A 16,229-nucleotide genomic window follows, 5' to 3' on the forward strand; every position below is an offset into this window, starting at 1 on the left:
CATACTAACCATTAACTGTTTACATTATGGCATGGCAGACAGCTTAATTCACTAGCTCAGAGCAGATAGAGACAGTACTGAAAAATACCTCTGCCAGGTGCCTTAGTACCTTTCAGCACACTCTTAACAGATGTTCGCAAACTTTCTAATTCACTGTCCAGTTTGATTAAACAATGTCACTATATTCAAACATCACAAGTTTGTATACAGTTTTGCTTAATGCAATACAGTGATTTGTATCTGCAATATACTTGCACTAAATGGCACTTTCTTCCAAGGCTTCCACCAAAAGTAAGCCAAAACCCAGTTGGACAACTTGGTGAATAAAACATTCATACAAATACACACACACAAAATTAGCTTCGTCAGGCTTTTTTTTTTTTTTTTTTTTTTTTTTACTTCAGAAGTAAAACTTCTGAACACAAGAGAATGGAGCTCACATTATAGTCACATTTCTTATACAGATGCACTTTAACAAATGGCCACTAGTTGAATGACTACCTTAATTGTCCATAATGTAAATATCATCACATGTATTTGACTGTTTACAGGTACTAACTAAGCCATTGACCCCAATGAGGCTCTTCAGAAGCTTTGCTCTGCATTCCCATGAAATTTTTAACCCTTATAATTTAAGTACAAAGAGCCCAGAGATGGGCAGAACATTTACATTACTATAAGGTGCTAAACTAGGGGTGAATGTGCTATTTCCCATCCATTTGTCCAGACTACATTTAAACAGACTAAGGGAAGTCCTTTATTTTATGTGCAGAGGAAGGCAATTCCAAAGTGGTGTTATTTTTTCATACACATCAATACTTTCAACAGGTTTATATTTTATAAAAGATTAAGTGCTCTCAAACAACTGTTTATGCCACCACTGGACTTGCGGATGTGCATTAGATCCAAGAGGATACTGTCTGTACGATACCAAGAAGAGGGACAAAGCTTTGAGACACTCCCTGCAGTTTTTATGATTTAAGCTCATGATTCTTTTGAAAGAGTTGTTCAAAATGTGTTAAGTGTTTGGTCAGATATATACTGAAGAGGGCATTATACTCTATGATCGACCTAATAAGTGCCGAATACAGTGGAATAAAGTACAGTTTTGTAAAACTTTAGCATAACAGTAGATGTCATTTCCTTCACTGTTGCAGTATTCTTCACATCTGGGATTCCCTATCTATGGTAGTCTGATGTGCGGCCAGTGTACAAAAGCCTTAGGTTGCTTTAAGGTATGCCATAGGTCACACGTATGCTCTTCACGTAGAGTAGGGCATAAAGTGGACATCCAGATGTACCATCCTCAGAACAGATAGCCCCAGTAGGAATGGAATGCCAGTCCATGGAAAACCAAGAGATAACCAGTACATCCAGAAGAGTAATGAACCAGGGGAAGGAGGGAGATAGTGAATACTGCAACAGTGAAGGAAAGTACATCTACTGTTATGGTAAGATTTTACACAACTGTACAATGTCCTTTCCTTCACTGCTGCAGTATTCTTTACATCTGGGAAAGTGCCAAAGCTTAAGAAGAAACTTGGGAGGAAGGACCAGCAGAGCCCTCTAGGAAGCCATGAAGGATGGCCCTGGCAAAACCAGCTCTAGCTTAGGGGATTCCATCCAACTTGCAGTGCTTGGTAAAACTATGCACAGTAGTCCAGGTAGCTGCTTCAAGAAGAGAGTTAGTATCCAAGTCCTTGAAAAAAATCACCAGAAGAAGCCACAGCTCTAGCAGAATGAACCTTTACAGAAGAAGGAAGGCTCTTACCAGAAAAATAATAAGAAATAGCTTTACAGATCCAAGAAGAAACCATTTCCTTGGATACAGCTAATCATACAAACCTATGATGAAAAGAAAAACAACTAATTAGATTTTCTAATAGACTTAGTATTAGCCAAATAAAATCAGAGTGGTCTATGCACACCTGAAGTATGCAGCACCCTTTCACTGGCAGATTGCACAGAAGGGAAAAAAAGTAGGCAAATGAATAGACCAAGTGACAACTCATCAACCACATTGGGCATAAAAGGATTAGTATGCAAGGACATCCTGTCCTTATGAACCACCAAAAAATGAGGACAAGCCATAAAGGCTTGAAGCTCAGACACCTGTCTGGCAGAAGTAAGAGCCAACAAAGAGCAGTCTTCCAAGAGCAATGCTGCAAGGAAGCTGAAGCAGCAAGTTCAAACAGAGCAGAGTCAACTTCGCCAAAACAAAATTAAGTCACCAAGGAGGAGGAACAGGCTTCCTGGGAGGCCTAATATGAAGGACACCTTTAAGGAATTGTTTAGCTTCAAATCTTAAAGCTAAAGGAGGAGATAATAGCAAAAAAGCAGAGATAGCTAATACGTGGTCCTTAACATAAGTACAAGACAACCCAGCATTTAGCAATTCACCCAAGTAAGAAAGAACCAAAGGAACATCCACAGAAAGTAGATCCAGGTTTTGAGAAAGACACCAAACAGAATAACTCTTCCATTTGGATAAGAAAGACTTCTAGTATTGGGTTTTCTGGCCTACTGCGGTGTCAGTTGAAAAGTGGAAAGGTGGGGATGGATGAGAGATCTCGTCTTGTGTGAGTAGGTCCAACCTGTGAGGTAACTTATGATGACTGCCCTTGGCTAAATGCAGAACAAGGGACCATTGCTGTCTCAGCCAAAGAGAGTCACCAGCAAAATTTTAGGGGGATCCTTTTGAATTTTGAACAGGACTTTTGGAATGAGTGGAAGGGGAGGTAATGCATGAAGAAACACCCCCTGCCAAGAAAGAGAGAGGGTATCCACATTCCACACAGCAATACCAGGACTCTGGCACAAAACAGAGGAAGCTGTCTGTTCAGCAGGCAGGCAAATAGATCCACTTGAGGAGTACCCCACTAATGGACAACATCCAGAAACACATCCCAAGTGAAGCATCCACTCTTGGAATTAAGTTAAGGACCTACTCTGTCTGCCACAATGTTTTGACCTCAAGGAATGTAAACTGCTTGAAGAGTCACCTGATATTGGACAGCAAGATCCCACACCAGGAGTGCAACCAGCAAAGAAGGTAAGATCTTGTTCCCCCCATTTGTTTATGTACCACATCACTGCGGTATTGTCTGCAAATACTTAGAGAGGTCCTGGGGAGAAGAGAATGAAAAGCCTGAAGAGCCAGCAGAAAAGGTTCATCTCTTAGATAATGATGTGTTCCTGTTGCTGAATAGATGACCATACCCCCTGCACCTTTGCCAAAAACTGCTTCCCATTCCACATCTGTGAACAGTTCTCGAGAGGGAAGAGGGAGATGAAAAAGGAGCCCTGGATTTACAAACAACAGCTGGATCCACCAGTGAAGTTCTTTCTTGAGACGAGGTACAGGAGGAACTACAAAATTCTAGAGGACATGCATGTTAAAGCCACATTGACTTTAGGAACTACTGAAACTTTCTCATGTGGAGTCTGGCTAGAGGGAGCATAAGGATGGTGGATGCCATGACACCCACAGCTCTCAAACTCCCTAGCTGTAATGGAAGCCAGAGGAAGAAGAGTTTGAAAGAAGGAAAGGAGTGTTAAGGCCTTGGAAGGAGACAGGGATGCCAGCATAGGTGCCGTCTGAATCCTGCAACCCAGAAAAACATATCTTGAGGAGTCAGAGAAGACTCTAAGTTATACTGTTTAACCCCAGGCTTTGAAGGGAAATGGCAAAATGAACATTTTGCAACAGATCTCTGGAAAGGATGCCGGAATCAGCAGGCTGTCCAACTAAGGAAATCCTTAGATCCCACGAAGCCTGCAAAAAAGCAATCACAGGAGCGACCCATTTGGCCAATACCCCTGGGGCAGTAGAAAAGCCAAAGGGCAAAGCAGAGAACTGAAAATGCCAGGAAGCAGAGAAACATAAAAACGTCCTGAAAAAAGGGATGGATCACAATACAGAGATAAGCAACCTTGAGATCAAGAGATGCCATATAAGCCTGACTATGCATAAGCCTGACTATGCAAAAAGAGGTAAGAGTCTTAAGGGGAAGCATTCAAAAGTGGGCACCTTCAGAAAAGAGAGTTTAAATGAGAGAGGTCTAGATTCCTTCATGTACTCTCTTTTCTGGGGACTAGAAACATCCTGGAGTAAACTTCCATCCCTCTTTGGGATACAAGCACCTCTTGAATAGCACCCAGAGTCAAAAGGTCTCAAAGTACCTCTGGGGAAAAATGAGACTTGCTCCCAAGGAGGTTGAGGGATTGCCCATAAAAAGGGGATGGGATTTCTACACCAGAAAATACCCTTGGCGAATAATGGACAGCACCCATGAACCCTGAGTAATCTGGAGCCAGAGAGTGAGAGTGAGAGGGAGAGAGATATTAATGTAGCCAGGAAGAGACGGATAGACAGCACCTGGTTTATCTGGAAAGGAACACAGAGTCCTTGAAGTCTGAGTAGCCTTCGTAGCTTGCCACTCTTTCTGCCCTTAGGAGGAGAGCAAGACTGCCAGCGAACAAAGGCAGGCTTACTGGGGTAGTTTCTCTGAAATTTAGGAACAGAAGAGACAAACATGTTTGAGTTTACTCTGTTAAAGGCAAGTGTGGCTGAGGAGCTGAGAGAATACATGGATTTTATGAAATTTGGAACGGCTGTCTGCATTTTATAATAAATTCTTCAAAGGCACATTTGAGGAGCTGGTCTACTATTTGTGGTATTATTATTGTTTCTTCAGCAATATTGTGGTTATACAATGTATGAGTTCCTGTAAAGCCTTCCCTTTATCCTGAAAGGACTTAAAAGCAGCAGCAGCTTCCCAAACAAGTGTTTATTATCAAGAGGGGCATCCATCAACTTAGCTTTGATATCATCAGGCAACGATAGAAGCCAAAGGCAATAATGCGTCATCATCACAAAGCCAAAAGCAACAGCCCTAGAAGCATCCACTACATCATAACCACACTTTATGTAAAGATGGGCCACCTATGAAGATGTCCCTAACAAGCAAACAGCACAAGTTTTATCCTCAGCGTCTGCGAGATCAGAAATAACCTGACAAGCCTAGGAAAGGGCAGTCAACACATACCTGGAGATATGGGTCAGAAAACAGACCTAAAACCCAATGTAGCCAAGGTGTAAACATTCTTATCTAGCCTTTCCATGAGGCTACAGACACCACTGAGGGATCAGCAGCAGGACACTTGTTCAAAAAGTTACAGTCCTCAGCAACCTATAAAACCTATCAGGTTTCTTGGGAGCATGGGACAAAGAATCACGGGCTTTAGAGGTACTGGAAAATGCATCCAACAAAGCAGCCAAAAGCAGGAGGAATAGCAGAAGGTTTAGGATATTCCATCTGCAGCAACTCGAAGTACCTCTTATGGATGACACAGTCCCATTTAAAAAATGTCATCATCCTGAAGAATGTGTCCCTAAAAGAAATTTCTTCAAAGGGAGTGTCAGGACTGGCAGATTCCTCTTCCATCAGCCCATAGTCCAAAGAAGAAGGAATTTGAGAACAATAAGCAAATGATTCCTCATCATTCCTCAGAGAAATCCTGTTCCCAAAGCCTTTTAAGTGGAGTAGAGGACGAAGGGGGAGCAATTATTGAAACTCCCATTTATTTATTTTATTTATTTTACATTTGTTGACCGGGCTAGTCCAGCTGGATCGTTGTCCATTTTCAGTGGAGGCCCGGGGAGAAAAGCTCCACAGATTAAAGCATGGTTATAGAAATACATGTAAAATAATCACTTATGATATAGGCAAAGAGCAAAAATATAAAGATATTAGTTCAGGTCAGGTAATGCAAATCTAACAAAAAACAAATAATACCAACTATGTAATACTAATTATGTAATTAAAACAAGAAAATAATTTTTTTTTTTTTTTTACAACAGTAGTAACAATAGAATCATAAAGTTATTTGTGATTAGAGAGAAAGATTGCAGTGTTAAATAAATACAAAGATAGTTGAAAGATGAAAGTAGGTTAGTCTGGATTGGTACAAGAGCAGAGCCAGAAATTGTTCAGATGTGAAAGAAGTTGTTTCTTAAAGAAAGGAAAAGTGGCTAGAGAGGAGATATGTAAGGAAGGTTATTCCATATTTTGCCAACTGAGTTGGAGAAAAGGCAGTTCCTGCAGAGTTTGAAATTCTGGTAATGTTAACTTGTAGTTTTGGGAGGCGTAGTTGTTTTAAATTATTATAGGAGTCAAGAGGTTGCTAAGAGCTGGTGTTTTGAGGGTTGATATAAAATTTTATGTGCTATTAAGAGTTGTTGATAGATAATCTTGTTAGGAAGTTCCAGCCAGTGTAGTTGTTTTAAGTTTAGGCAGTGGTGAGTTCTATATTGAGATGCAGTGGCAAATCGAGCTATGTTGTGGTAAGATGTAGACAGTTTCCTAAGGTTACCTTTAGAGAGATTAGTGTAGATAGAGGAAGCATACAGAAGGGTAGAGATAAGATGTGATTGTGCTAAGGTAGTCCATGCCTCGGGTGTAAGGAAGGGTTTGATTCTGTATAGTGAACCAATCTTTTTATTAACTGCTTTTATTGTGTTATTAATGTGATGATCAAAGCTAAGATTATTATCAATAGTAACACCAAGCAGTTTTGTAGTGGAGTCGGGGGAAATGTGGGAGTTATCACTTGCAGTGATAGTAAAATTTAGTTGAGTAGATTTGTGTGTAGGTGAAAAAAGTAATAGTTTTGTTTTCTTGGGGTTGAGGAGAAGACATCTTTTTGAGAACCATTGTTCAATGGTTGAAAAGGTTGCTTGTGTAAGGGACTGGAGTTCTGTTTGAGAGGAAGCTGTACAAATTATGGTGGAATCATCTGCATATTGTATGCAGGTAGTGTTTTGGATAGATGATTGGAGATCATTAATAAAGATGGAGAATAAAAGTGGGCCTAGTATAGATCCCTGTGGTACTCCTAAAGAGATAGGTAGTAGAGTAGATAGAGAATCTTTCCAGAGTACTGCTTGATGTCGGTCTTCAAGATATGATGAAAGCCAGGTTAAAGAAGAGTAATCCAAGGCAAGGGATTTAAGTATGTGGAGAAGAAGTGTATGGTTTACCATATCGAAGGCTTTTGACAGGTCTAGGAAAAGAGAAGAGGTTAGTTTGTTGTTATTACGGTTACAGTTGATAATGTTGGTGAAAGAAAGTAGTGCAGTGGTAGTACTATGTGAAGGCCTAAATCCATGTTGAGTGTCAGCTAGTAGGTTAAGGAGGAGATGGTTAAGTAGTTGTTTGTGTATACATTTTTCCATAATTTTCGCCAGAGGAGATAACAGTGCGATAGGGCGAAAGTTAGAAAGGTCAGTAGATTTACCTCCTTTGTGTAAGGGTATGATGTATGATATTTTCCAGATTGCTGGGAAAGTACTTTCTTTTATGGATCTGTTTATTAGGATAGAGACAGGATAGGCAATAGCTTTAGCTGCTACTTGCAGGAATTCAGCAGGAAGCTTGTCTGCTGAGGGGGTAGTGGGTTTAAGTTTGTGTAAAAGAGATTGTATATAAGAGGTGGGTATAGGTTGTAGTTGAAGGAGAGGAAGAGAGTCATTGAAGCTACTTAAGAGCAGTTGAGAAGTATCAGGAGATAGGTGGTTAGCTAGACTTTGTATGGAAGTAGTAAAGAAAGTATTGAAATTATTGGCTATTAAAGTGGGATCTTCGGGGTCTGAGTCCTGTGGATTGGGTGTAACTAATTTGCCTGGGGTAATTAGATTGTTAATAGTAGACCAGAATTTTTTTGGTTCTTTTTTGGTGGATTGCTGCAGTTCGAAGTAAAAATTCTTTTTATCTGTTAGGATGGCTTTTTTGGTACTGTTTCTGAGCTCTCTAAAGGTTTGATGATCTGTTGGGTTTCTAGAGGAACGCCATTTATTCCAAGATTTATTTCTGAGAATAATTTTATGCTTAGTATTAGAGGTTAGCCAGGGTGCTGTCTTAGTCTTTGTTCTAATAGTGCGACTTGGGGCATGTTGATTTAGGATTGCAAGGAATGCTGAATTGAAGTATTCAACAGCCTTGTTGAGTGTGAGGTGTTTTAGAGGGGTCCAGTTGTATTGTGAAAGTTCTGTTTGAAACTGTTCAGGAATAAATTGTTTTTTGGAGTATAGTGTTCTGTGAGTGGTAGGAAAGTTTAGGTTAGTTTTAGCTCTAATGACGTAGGTGAGGGAGTGATCGCTAATGTCATCTGGAAGGATGCCAGTTTGGTAGGTTTGCAGGGGGGAGTTAGTAAGGATCCAGTCTAAGGTGGTTTCTTTTTTGCTTTTTTTACTGATTCTGGTAGGACTATTAATGAGTTGTTTAAAACCATAAAGGTTTATATGGGAAGTAGGATTAATATTGCTACATGATTTCCAATCAATGTTAAAGTCCCCAAGAAATAGTGTTTCTTGAGGAAGTTTATTAGAGATTTGTTCTAGAATGTGTTCTAGGGTAGGGATGTTATTTCCTGGGGGGATACATGCACAAATGACGTTTATTGCTTTACTATTGTTGATTTGTATTTTGGAGCAAATTATTTCAGCATTGTTGTTTTGGGAGAGGGTAAGGTCAAGAAGAGTAAGCTTTAGGTTAGTTCTATATATAATTGCTACTCCCCCACCTTTCCTGGTGGAGCGATCAAGTCTTACAATGTTATAACCAGGTGGGGTAATCTCAATGTCTTTAACTGAAGGCTTTAGCCAGGTTTCTGATAAGCATAAGATATCAAAGTTGTGTATTTCTAGTAGGGCATGGAGTTGACTAATTTTGTTACAGATGCTACGTATATTGAGATGGGCTATGGATAGTAGGTTAGTGGGTTTGGAGGAAGAGGGAGAGAAGGGTTTGGTATGATTTCTATGTGTTGAGGTTTTATTATCTTGTGGGCCTGGATTGGGGTGTATGTCGCCATCTTGTAGTAGAAGGAGTAATATAGCATATTTTTCTAGTTTAAGTTTTTGGAAAGCTTCAATTATTTCCTTTGTTTTTGATTTTAGTAGTTTATAGTGTAGTAGCCTATGGTATTTGGCAAGAAGGTACGTGGATTGTGAGGAGGAATGTAAGAAGGAAGAGGATTGGGATGTTACGGGTGTACAGGTGTGTTTCGAAGGAAGTGAGAGAGAAACAGTTAGAGAGTGTTCGTAGGAGGTTAGGAAGTAAGTAGTAATAAGTGAGGAAAGTAGTAAGAAGGAGATAGCTATTTTCAGTTGTGACTGGAAGATAGTTATAGTCATGGTAATGGTTTCAATGCCATCAAACCACTGAACAAACCCTGAGTGAAGGCTTGCAACTCTGTGGATCCATAGGGGCAGGGGAAACAGGCTTAGTTTCTTGTTTTTTCTTTAATGGGACATCTGCCCTGTAAAACATTGAAGGCTCCGACTCAAGATGGCATTCAATAACAGTAGTAGGAGACTTCTCCGACTACAATCTGAGGAACAACCCTAGGCCTCTCGAAAATAATCAACCATGGATCCCCCTGAACATCTGAAACATACATCTGCAAAACCTTTGGAAGTGCTTAAAACAAGATCCCAGCCGGCCTCCAACCTGGTTGAAGCAGAAGAATCTGACAAAGCCGGGCAAACCTCTGGCACTCGATAACCTTGGAAGACATAACCAGAGGATGGACAGTGGAAGATTCCAGTCTTGGTTTCTTAACCTTAATCTTCCCTGACGACTGACCCTTAGGGTGGGAAGTTCCTTCCATAGTATCCTTAGCGAGGAACTTGGTCACAGATTCTCCAAATATAACGCTAGGGAAGAAAGCCTACTACACAGTCTTCAGTAAAAAAGCCTGACAGATGGAACAATACATATAGTCATGAGAGGAACCCAGGCAAAATAAACACTGCTCATGGTGGTCTTTATGAGCAATCTGTCTCCCACAATGGCATTTGCCCTTCTTGGATGACATGAAACCACAGAAGCAACCAAAAGACAAGAAAAGAAACCAATGCAGCACTTATCTGCAACAGCTCGGAAACCAGCAACTGGACGTAGGCATTCAGACAGATGATAGAGAGATGGCATTCGGACTGGCAACTAAGAAGTCCTGAGGATGGTACAGCCGGACGTCACCTTTATGCCCTATGTTACATGAGGTGCACACATGTGACATACGGTATACCTTAAAGCAACCTAAGGCTTTTGTATACCTATCGGACATCCAGCTGCCCTAAACAGGGAATCCCAGATGTAAAGAATACTGCAACAGTGAATGGAAGAACATCTTAAATAACATACAAATGTACTATCTGTATTTCGTTAATGCACAACTCTGTATTTTTAGTCTATGTATAATTTTCTATTTGTGATGAATTTCAGCAGTAAGCTGGCTTCTGATTATTTTAGTCACTCATATCAACAGAGATAAGGAAATAATGCAACTCATAACTTTGAGCTTAGAAGAATGCATACAACGCAGAACAAGCAAGTATAAAACTATTTTATGCAGCACTTCAGCAACACACTGTAAAACACATTTAAACCGCATTAAATATAGAATACAAAAAAAAAAAAACACACACACATTAAAGCTCCGTTTGGACAGTAACTACCTTTCGCAAGATCTTTACAGCAGCCCAGACTCAAAGCCAGAGCTAATTTCAAGCACTCTGCTGCTCAGCCAATAATCGAGGGTGGGTGTCAGACATCTTGATTCCTCTCATACTAATAGTTCAACAAGTAACTCATCTGAGCTGCCCCTCCAAAATTATCAGCACCTCAGTTTAAACCCAAACTCCAAATTATGCCATATCATCAAGTAATGCATGAAAAAATGTCCTTATCACAAGACAGTACATTTCAGGAGGTATTAGTACCTGCTAATCTCTTTTCTTTCACTAAGTAAGCATTACAGTCCAACTACCAGAGTTAGAAAAGAGAAGATGCATTCCTTGAGTAAAAGTGATCCCTGGATTAAGGGTACCAGTGCAAAGCATATACAGGATAAGAAGATCTCAATTTTGCATACAAATCTACATTCACTGTTCCATTGCCTAAGGCTCACAACCTAGTAATGGGTCACCAGGAGAGGCCTACTCCATCAAATGTAGTCTAACACCTATCTAAAGATGTGTTGAACACTCAAGACTGTCAAAAAGGCTAATAACTGTAATCTTATTCCAGGCCCATGAAACTGTAATTAGAAAATAATCCATTTTAAATAGATGTACTAAAGCTTAATGCTTTCAAATACAAAATATTTTTATTCTAAGCGTCACTGTGGTGACAAATTCCTTTCCTAATGTGCACCTTAACTTAGCATCTTTTGAAATGTTGATGGCTCGTATCACATATATTCTTTTTTCTAATCTGTAGTAGATTGTATGGAAGCATATGTCTAGCCTTGTCCTGTAGGAAAACTCCTCAAGTCATATATTTTTTAGCATAACATTTCTGCACTTGCTCTAGTTTATTCATGCACTGGATGAAAAAAATATATATTACTGCATACAAGAATGGGTGGGGACAAAGTACAGCTGAAGAATATTAGCGCACACAGTCAAGGGCAAAATCAAAAGCCACCAAAGCTTATAGTGTTGTGTACTTGTCCCCAGTCACCCAAAGTAATGCTGGTTTGAAGACCACGAATTTTAAGATCCCTGATAAAAAAGAAAATCACAACATAAAAGACAACCTTGCAGCTAGCCGAAACAGAAACTGTGGTTCAAAATTAAGAAATAGTGCCATCATATGCTGTTTGATCGACAAACAGCATCTTTACAAATGAAATACTCCTTGTACAATTTCAGACTTTCTCCTTTACAACATCATGGTAGATATCGTAAACAAAACATAACTTTTGTTATTTTGCGGGACTCTAATCTTTGTACAACACAGCCATTGGACTATCACTGAAACAGAAAGAACAATGGCAGTGACGCAGGAGAAAAAAACATTTAATTGTTTGAGGAGGATGAACCTACATGGGTTCTTGAGAGCAGGATACTTGGCAGATGCCCTGCACGGTGTGAATACTTTAACATGGTTGTCACCTTTGCAAATGCCCAAAGTGGAACTTTTTATGGAAACATGAGATTGCAGCACAAATTAACTACAACTAGTGCAAAGGACTGGACTTCAATTTTTTTCCCAAAAATAAAAGCTCATTCTTGCAGAATTTGGTTCAAGTTGCTTCATATCACTTAAGAGTTGAATTTCTTAGCATCCATATCTCAAACAGGATATGATCGGCAACTCAGCCAGAATCCTCTATACCACAAACAAAAACTCTATAGATGCACTCCAAATAGTATTACTGCACAATGACACAAGCACGTGCACTTAAAAATTCCACAGCACTCCATGCCATCAAACGATTTCCCCAAAAATAACTGTTACAATAGTTTATATGAAACCAAAATCCTGTACATGCAGCAACTAGCGCATTAGCTGATCTATACAACCACAAAGAAACAAGCAACTGATTACAAATGTTGACAATTAAAGAAAAAAAGTTGTATCCTGGTGAAGTTTTGATAATTATTAGGCATAGGTGATATTACAAATGATGTGCATTATGCCATCAACACTGACCAGCCATCAGGGAAAAGCCATCTGCTCACCTGTTTTGCTCTTCCAATTTTGCAAGTAGCTCTAGATCATCAGGACTGAGCTCTGTTGGTGATAATGGCGAAAGTACTGGTGTAGACAGAGAGGTTGATGATGATGTAGTATGTAATGAAGCAGATGGACTTGCCACCTGACTAGCCATTTGAGTGACAGTATGCGACACTGTGTTCTTCACCCATGAGAGAGTTGAACTTAATTTCTCTGCAACCTTTTCTGTCGCCACCTAAAAGTTTGCAATGAATAACATCAGTTTCAATGCATATTTAAGTACAGAGCCAGCATTACAGCAAATGCATTATAAGACAATGGTTTTTGGTCAATAAAATTACCATGCTTTCAAGATGAAGCAGTAAACAGTTTACTTTGATTTTTTATGTTTTTATTGTTGAGAATGAAAATTAAAACAAAACACTACCATAAAGTTTATAATCAAACTTAGCCAGTGTCGTGACACAAGTAATTGCTTTAACAGCACAGTAGCTCATCATGATCATCATCCAATACAACAGCATTTAGGATGGCTTGTTCAGTCAAAAACGAGCATCCACTTCAGGCATTCTAAGTGAATTCTTCACCATGCTGTACAACCACAAAGACAATGAAGAAAGTACAGTTGTGAACACTTACCATAAATGTAGATGTTCGAGCGTATTCACTGTTGCAGTCATCACAATTGGGTTATCTGCCTGCAGGTAGCCCTCAGTCGGACAGAATACCAGAGTCTTAGGATTTCTACGTCGGATGTGGTCTCTTCTTCCATGACGTCAGGTCGTTACGGGTATAAAACAGGCAGCAGACACCATTACATCAGTTTTTCTTGCCCCAAATGTCAGAAGCCCCCAAATAGGAAGCTAGTATAAAGTGACGAACACCACCAGTAAAAAGTAAATACCAATGCCATTAAGAATGGCCATAGAGAGGAGAGATAGAACGACAGGGAAAACCAGGGGGTTGGAGGGAAACCGGGACTGCAACAGTGAATACTCTCGAACATCTACATTTATGGTAAGTGTACACAACTGTACTATGTTCTTTGTGTTTCACTGCTGCAGTCATCACACTTGGGTTGATTCCCAAAGCTGAGGAAGGGTGGAGGCAGTCAAGAAATGTTAGGGCTGGATAGCAAGCCTTGTAAGACTGCTATAGCAAATCCAGCTCTGGATTTAGAAAAAAATAGTTAAGTGGTAATGCTTGGTAAAGGTGTGTACAGAACTCCAGGTTGCAGCTTCCATAATGTCCCTGGTAGGGACTCCCCTGAGAAATTCTGTAGGGGTGGAAGCAGCCCTAGTGGAATGTGGTCTGATCCACTGTGGGGTAGGTTTTCCATGGTGCTTGTAGCAGAAATGGATGCAGTGTGCTATCCAATTGGAAATGGTTTGCTTTGAAATGGCCTTACCCTCTGCCCCTGTAGCAAAAGCTGACTAGCAGCTGGTCAGATTTTCTGAAAGGTTTAGTCCTGTCAAGGTAGAATCTGAGCTGTCTGTGCACGTCCAAGGAGTGCAGGATCCTTTCCCCTTTATTCTGAGGGTTAGGGAAGAAGGTTAGGAAATGGATGGATTGGTTTAGAGCCACCCTGGACACCACCTTAGGCATAAAGGCTGGGTTAAGGCCGGAGGGAAACCCTGTCAGCATGGAAAATAATGAAGGGTTCCACAGCCAATACTGCCTGTAGCTCAGACACTCTTCTAGCTGAAGTTATGGCTAAATGCAAGGCTGTTTTCCAAGAGGAATTTTAACTCTGCTTAAGCAGCAGGTACAAAAGGGGGAAGCATGATCTTTTCCAGTATAAATTAAGGTCCCAGGCAGGGGTGGGTGCTCTCCTACGGGGCCTTAAGTTGTTAGCCCCTTTCAGGAACTGCTCGATGAGAGGGTGAGAAAATAGAGGTGGCTCAGTATTATAATGAGCTGAGATGGCAGATGTATGAATCTTAGTGGAGAAAAAGGATAGGCCTCTGTGGAGTAGCACTGCTAGGTAATCCAGGATTAGAGGTAAGGAGGGCACTGCTGTGTCCCTTCCCTTGCGACTGACTCCAAGAACAATATCTTTTCCACTTTTCAGCATAGGATTTCCTAGTACTAGGCCTTCTGGCTTCAAGAATGACATCCAGCACCTGTTTGCTGAGGGTTGCTGGTGGTGTATTCAGGGGATAAAGTCAGGTTGCAATGTTTAGGGTTTGCAACTGTGGATGCAAAATCTGTCCCTCCTGCTGCGATAACAGGGTAGGAGTCTGGTGAAGGTGTCAGGGTGGCACTGTTGCCAGACTGCGTAAGAGTGGGTACCAGTGCTGGCATGGCCAGTCTAGGGCAATAATAATTGCCCTTGGCCTGTCCTGTTTTATCTTGACTAGTACTTTTGAGAGGAGGGACAGAGGGGGAAAGGCATAAATTGAGGTTTTTCCATTGGAAGGATAGGGCATCCATCTTCCAGGCCCTGCTGTGAGGGTTCCTGGTGCAGAATTTGCTCAACTGGTGGTTCTCTGGGGAGGCAAATAGGTCCACCTCTGGTGTCCCCCACCTCTGGAATAGAAGGTGTTGGGCTCCAATTTCCACTCGTGTGGGTCTAGGAGATTTCTGCTCAAGTTTGCCAGTGAATTTTGTTTGCATGGCAGCAATTGAGCTTGCAGATGCACTTGGTTGCTCAAGGCGGTGTTCCACAGGGCCATGGCTAACCTGCAGAGTGGATAAGAATGGGTTCCCCCCTGCTTGTTTATGTACCACATAACTGTGGTGGTGTCTGGTTTTATAAGCAGTTGTCCTGGAAGGATTAGGTATTTGAAGGCTGTCAGAGCACTTTGTACAGCTAGCATCTCTTTTTGATTGATGTGCAGGAGACTTTGGCATGGGCTCCAGTGGCCCTGAATGCATTTGCCTGCCATGTGAGCCCCCCATGCATAGTCTGATGTGTCTGTTGTCAGGGTTTGGGTGGCGAGGGGTTGAGTGAAAAACAGTCCCTTGTTGTGGTTGCATTCTTCTGCCCACCAAAGGAACTCTGCCATTTAACAAGGTATGATTGTAATGACCAGGTCCAGAGAATGTTGGCACCAAAGAGTTAGTAAGTACCACTGAAGTTTCCTCATATGCAGTCTTGCATATGGAATTAGCAGATTACATGAAACCATGACCCCTAGGGCTTGCAGTATTTTCCTTGCAGATAGCTGGGTTCTGGTGGCCATTTGTTTGAAGTAGTTTATCAGACAGACCTATTTTTCTGAAGTAAGAAATGCCATCTGGGAAGCTGTGTCCATGCTTGCTCCCAGGAATGCAATCTTTTGATTGGGCACCAGTTGTGATTTCTTTTTGTTGATGGTGTAACCCCAATGAAGGGAAAAGACTTTTTACAAATGCCAGGTGCTGAAGTAGCAATTCTGGACTGTCCGCCTGAATCAGGCAATCGTTCAAGTATAGAAAAATTTGGATATTTCTCTGCCTGCAGTATGCAATGGCTGGAGCCAGGCACGTTGTGAATACTCTGGGTGGAGTAGATAAGCCAAAGGGAGGTGCAGAGAACTGATCGTGCATAGAGCCTGCCCTGAAGCGTAGATATTTTCTGCATGACTCCCTTATGGGGATTTGCAGAGAGGCTTCTTTTAAGTTTAGAGTGACTAACCAGACATCCTTGGCTAGCATAGGGAGAACTGTTGCTGGGTAAGCATCTTGAATTTTGGGACCACCAGAAAGGAGTTGAGAACT

General features: G+C 41.0%; 1 protein-coding gene across 2 annotated transcripts in view; it reads right to left on the reverse strand.

Annotated features, from left to right (window-relative positions):
• Positions 1-12,758, reverse strand: part of EVI5 (ecotropic viral integration site 5) — a gene marked incomplete in the record, with an annotated part of 2,059,651 nt that extends 2,046,893 nt beyond the window's left edge. For both annotated transcript variants that reach the window (XM_044085676.1, XM_044085675.1), the window contains 1 exon segment: positions 12,533-12,758. In XM_044085676.1, coding sequence (XP_043941611.1) covers positions 12,533-12,681 — 149 coding nt within the window.
• Between the last annotated feature and the right edge of the window lie 3,471 nt (positions 12,759-16,229).

The sequence above is a fragment of the Protopterus annectens genome, chromosome 10.part0, assembly GCF_019279795.1.
Source record: "Protopterus annectens isolate FY-2018-M chromosome 10.part0, PAN1.0, whole genome shotgun sequence".
NCBI classification, from domain to species: Eukaryota; Metazoa; Chordata; order Ceratodontiformes; family Protopteridae; genus Protopterus; species Protopterus annectens.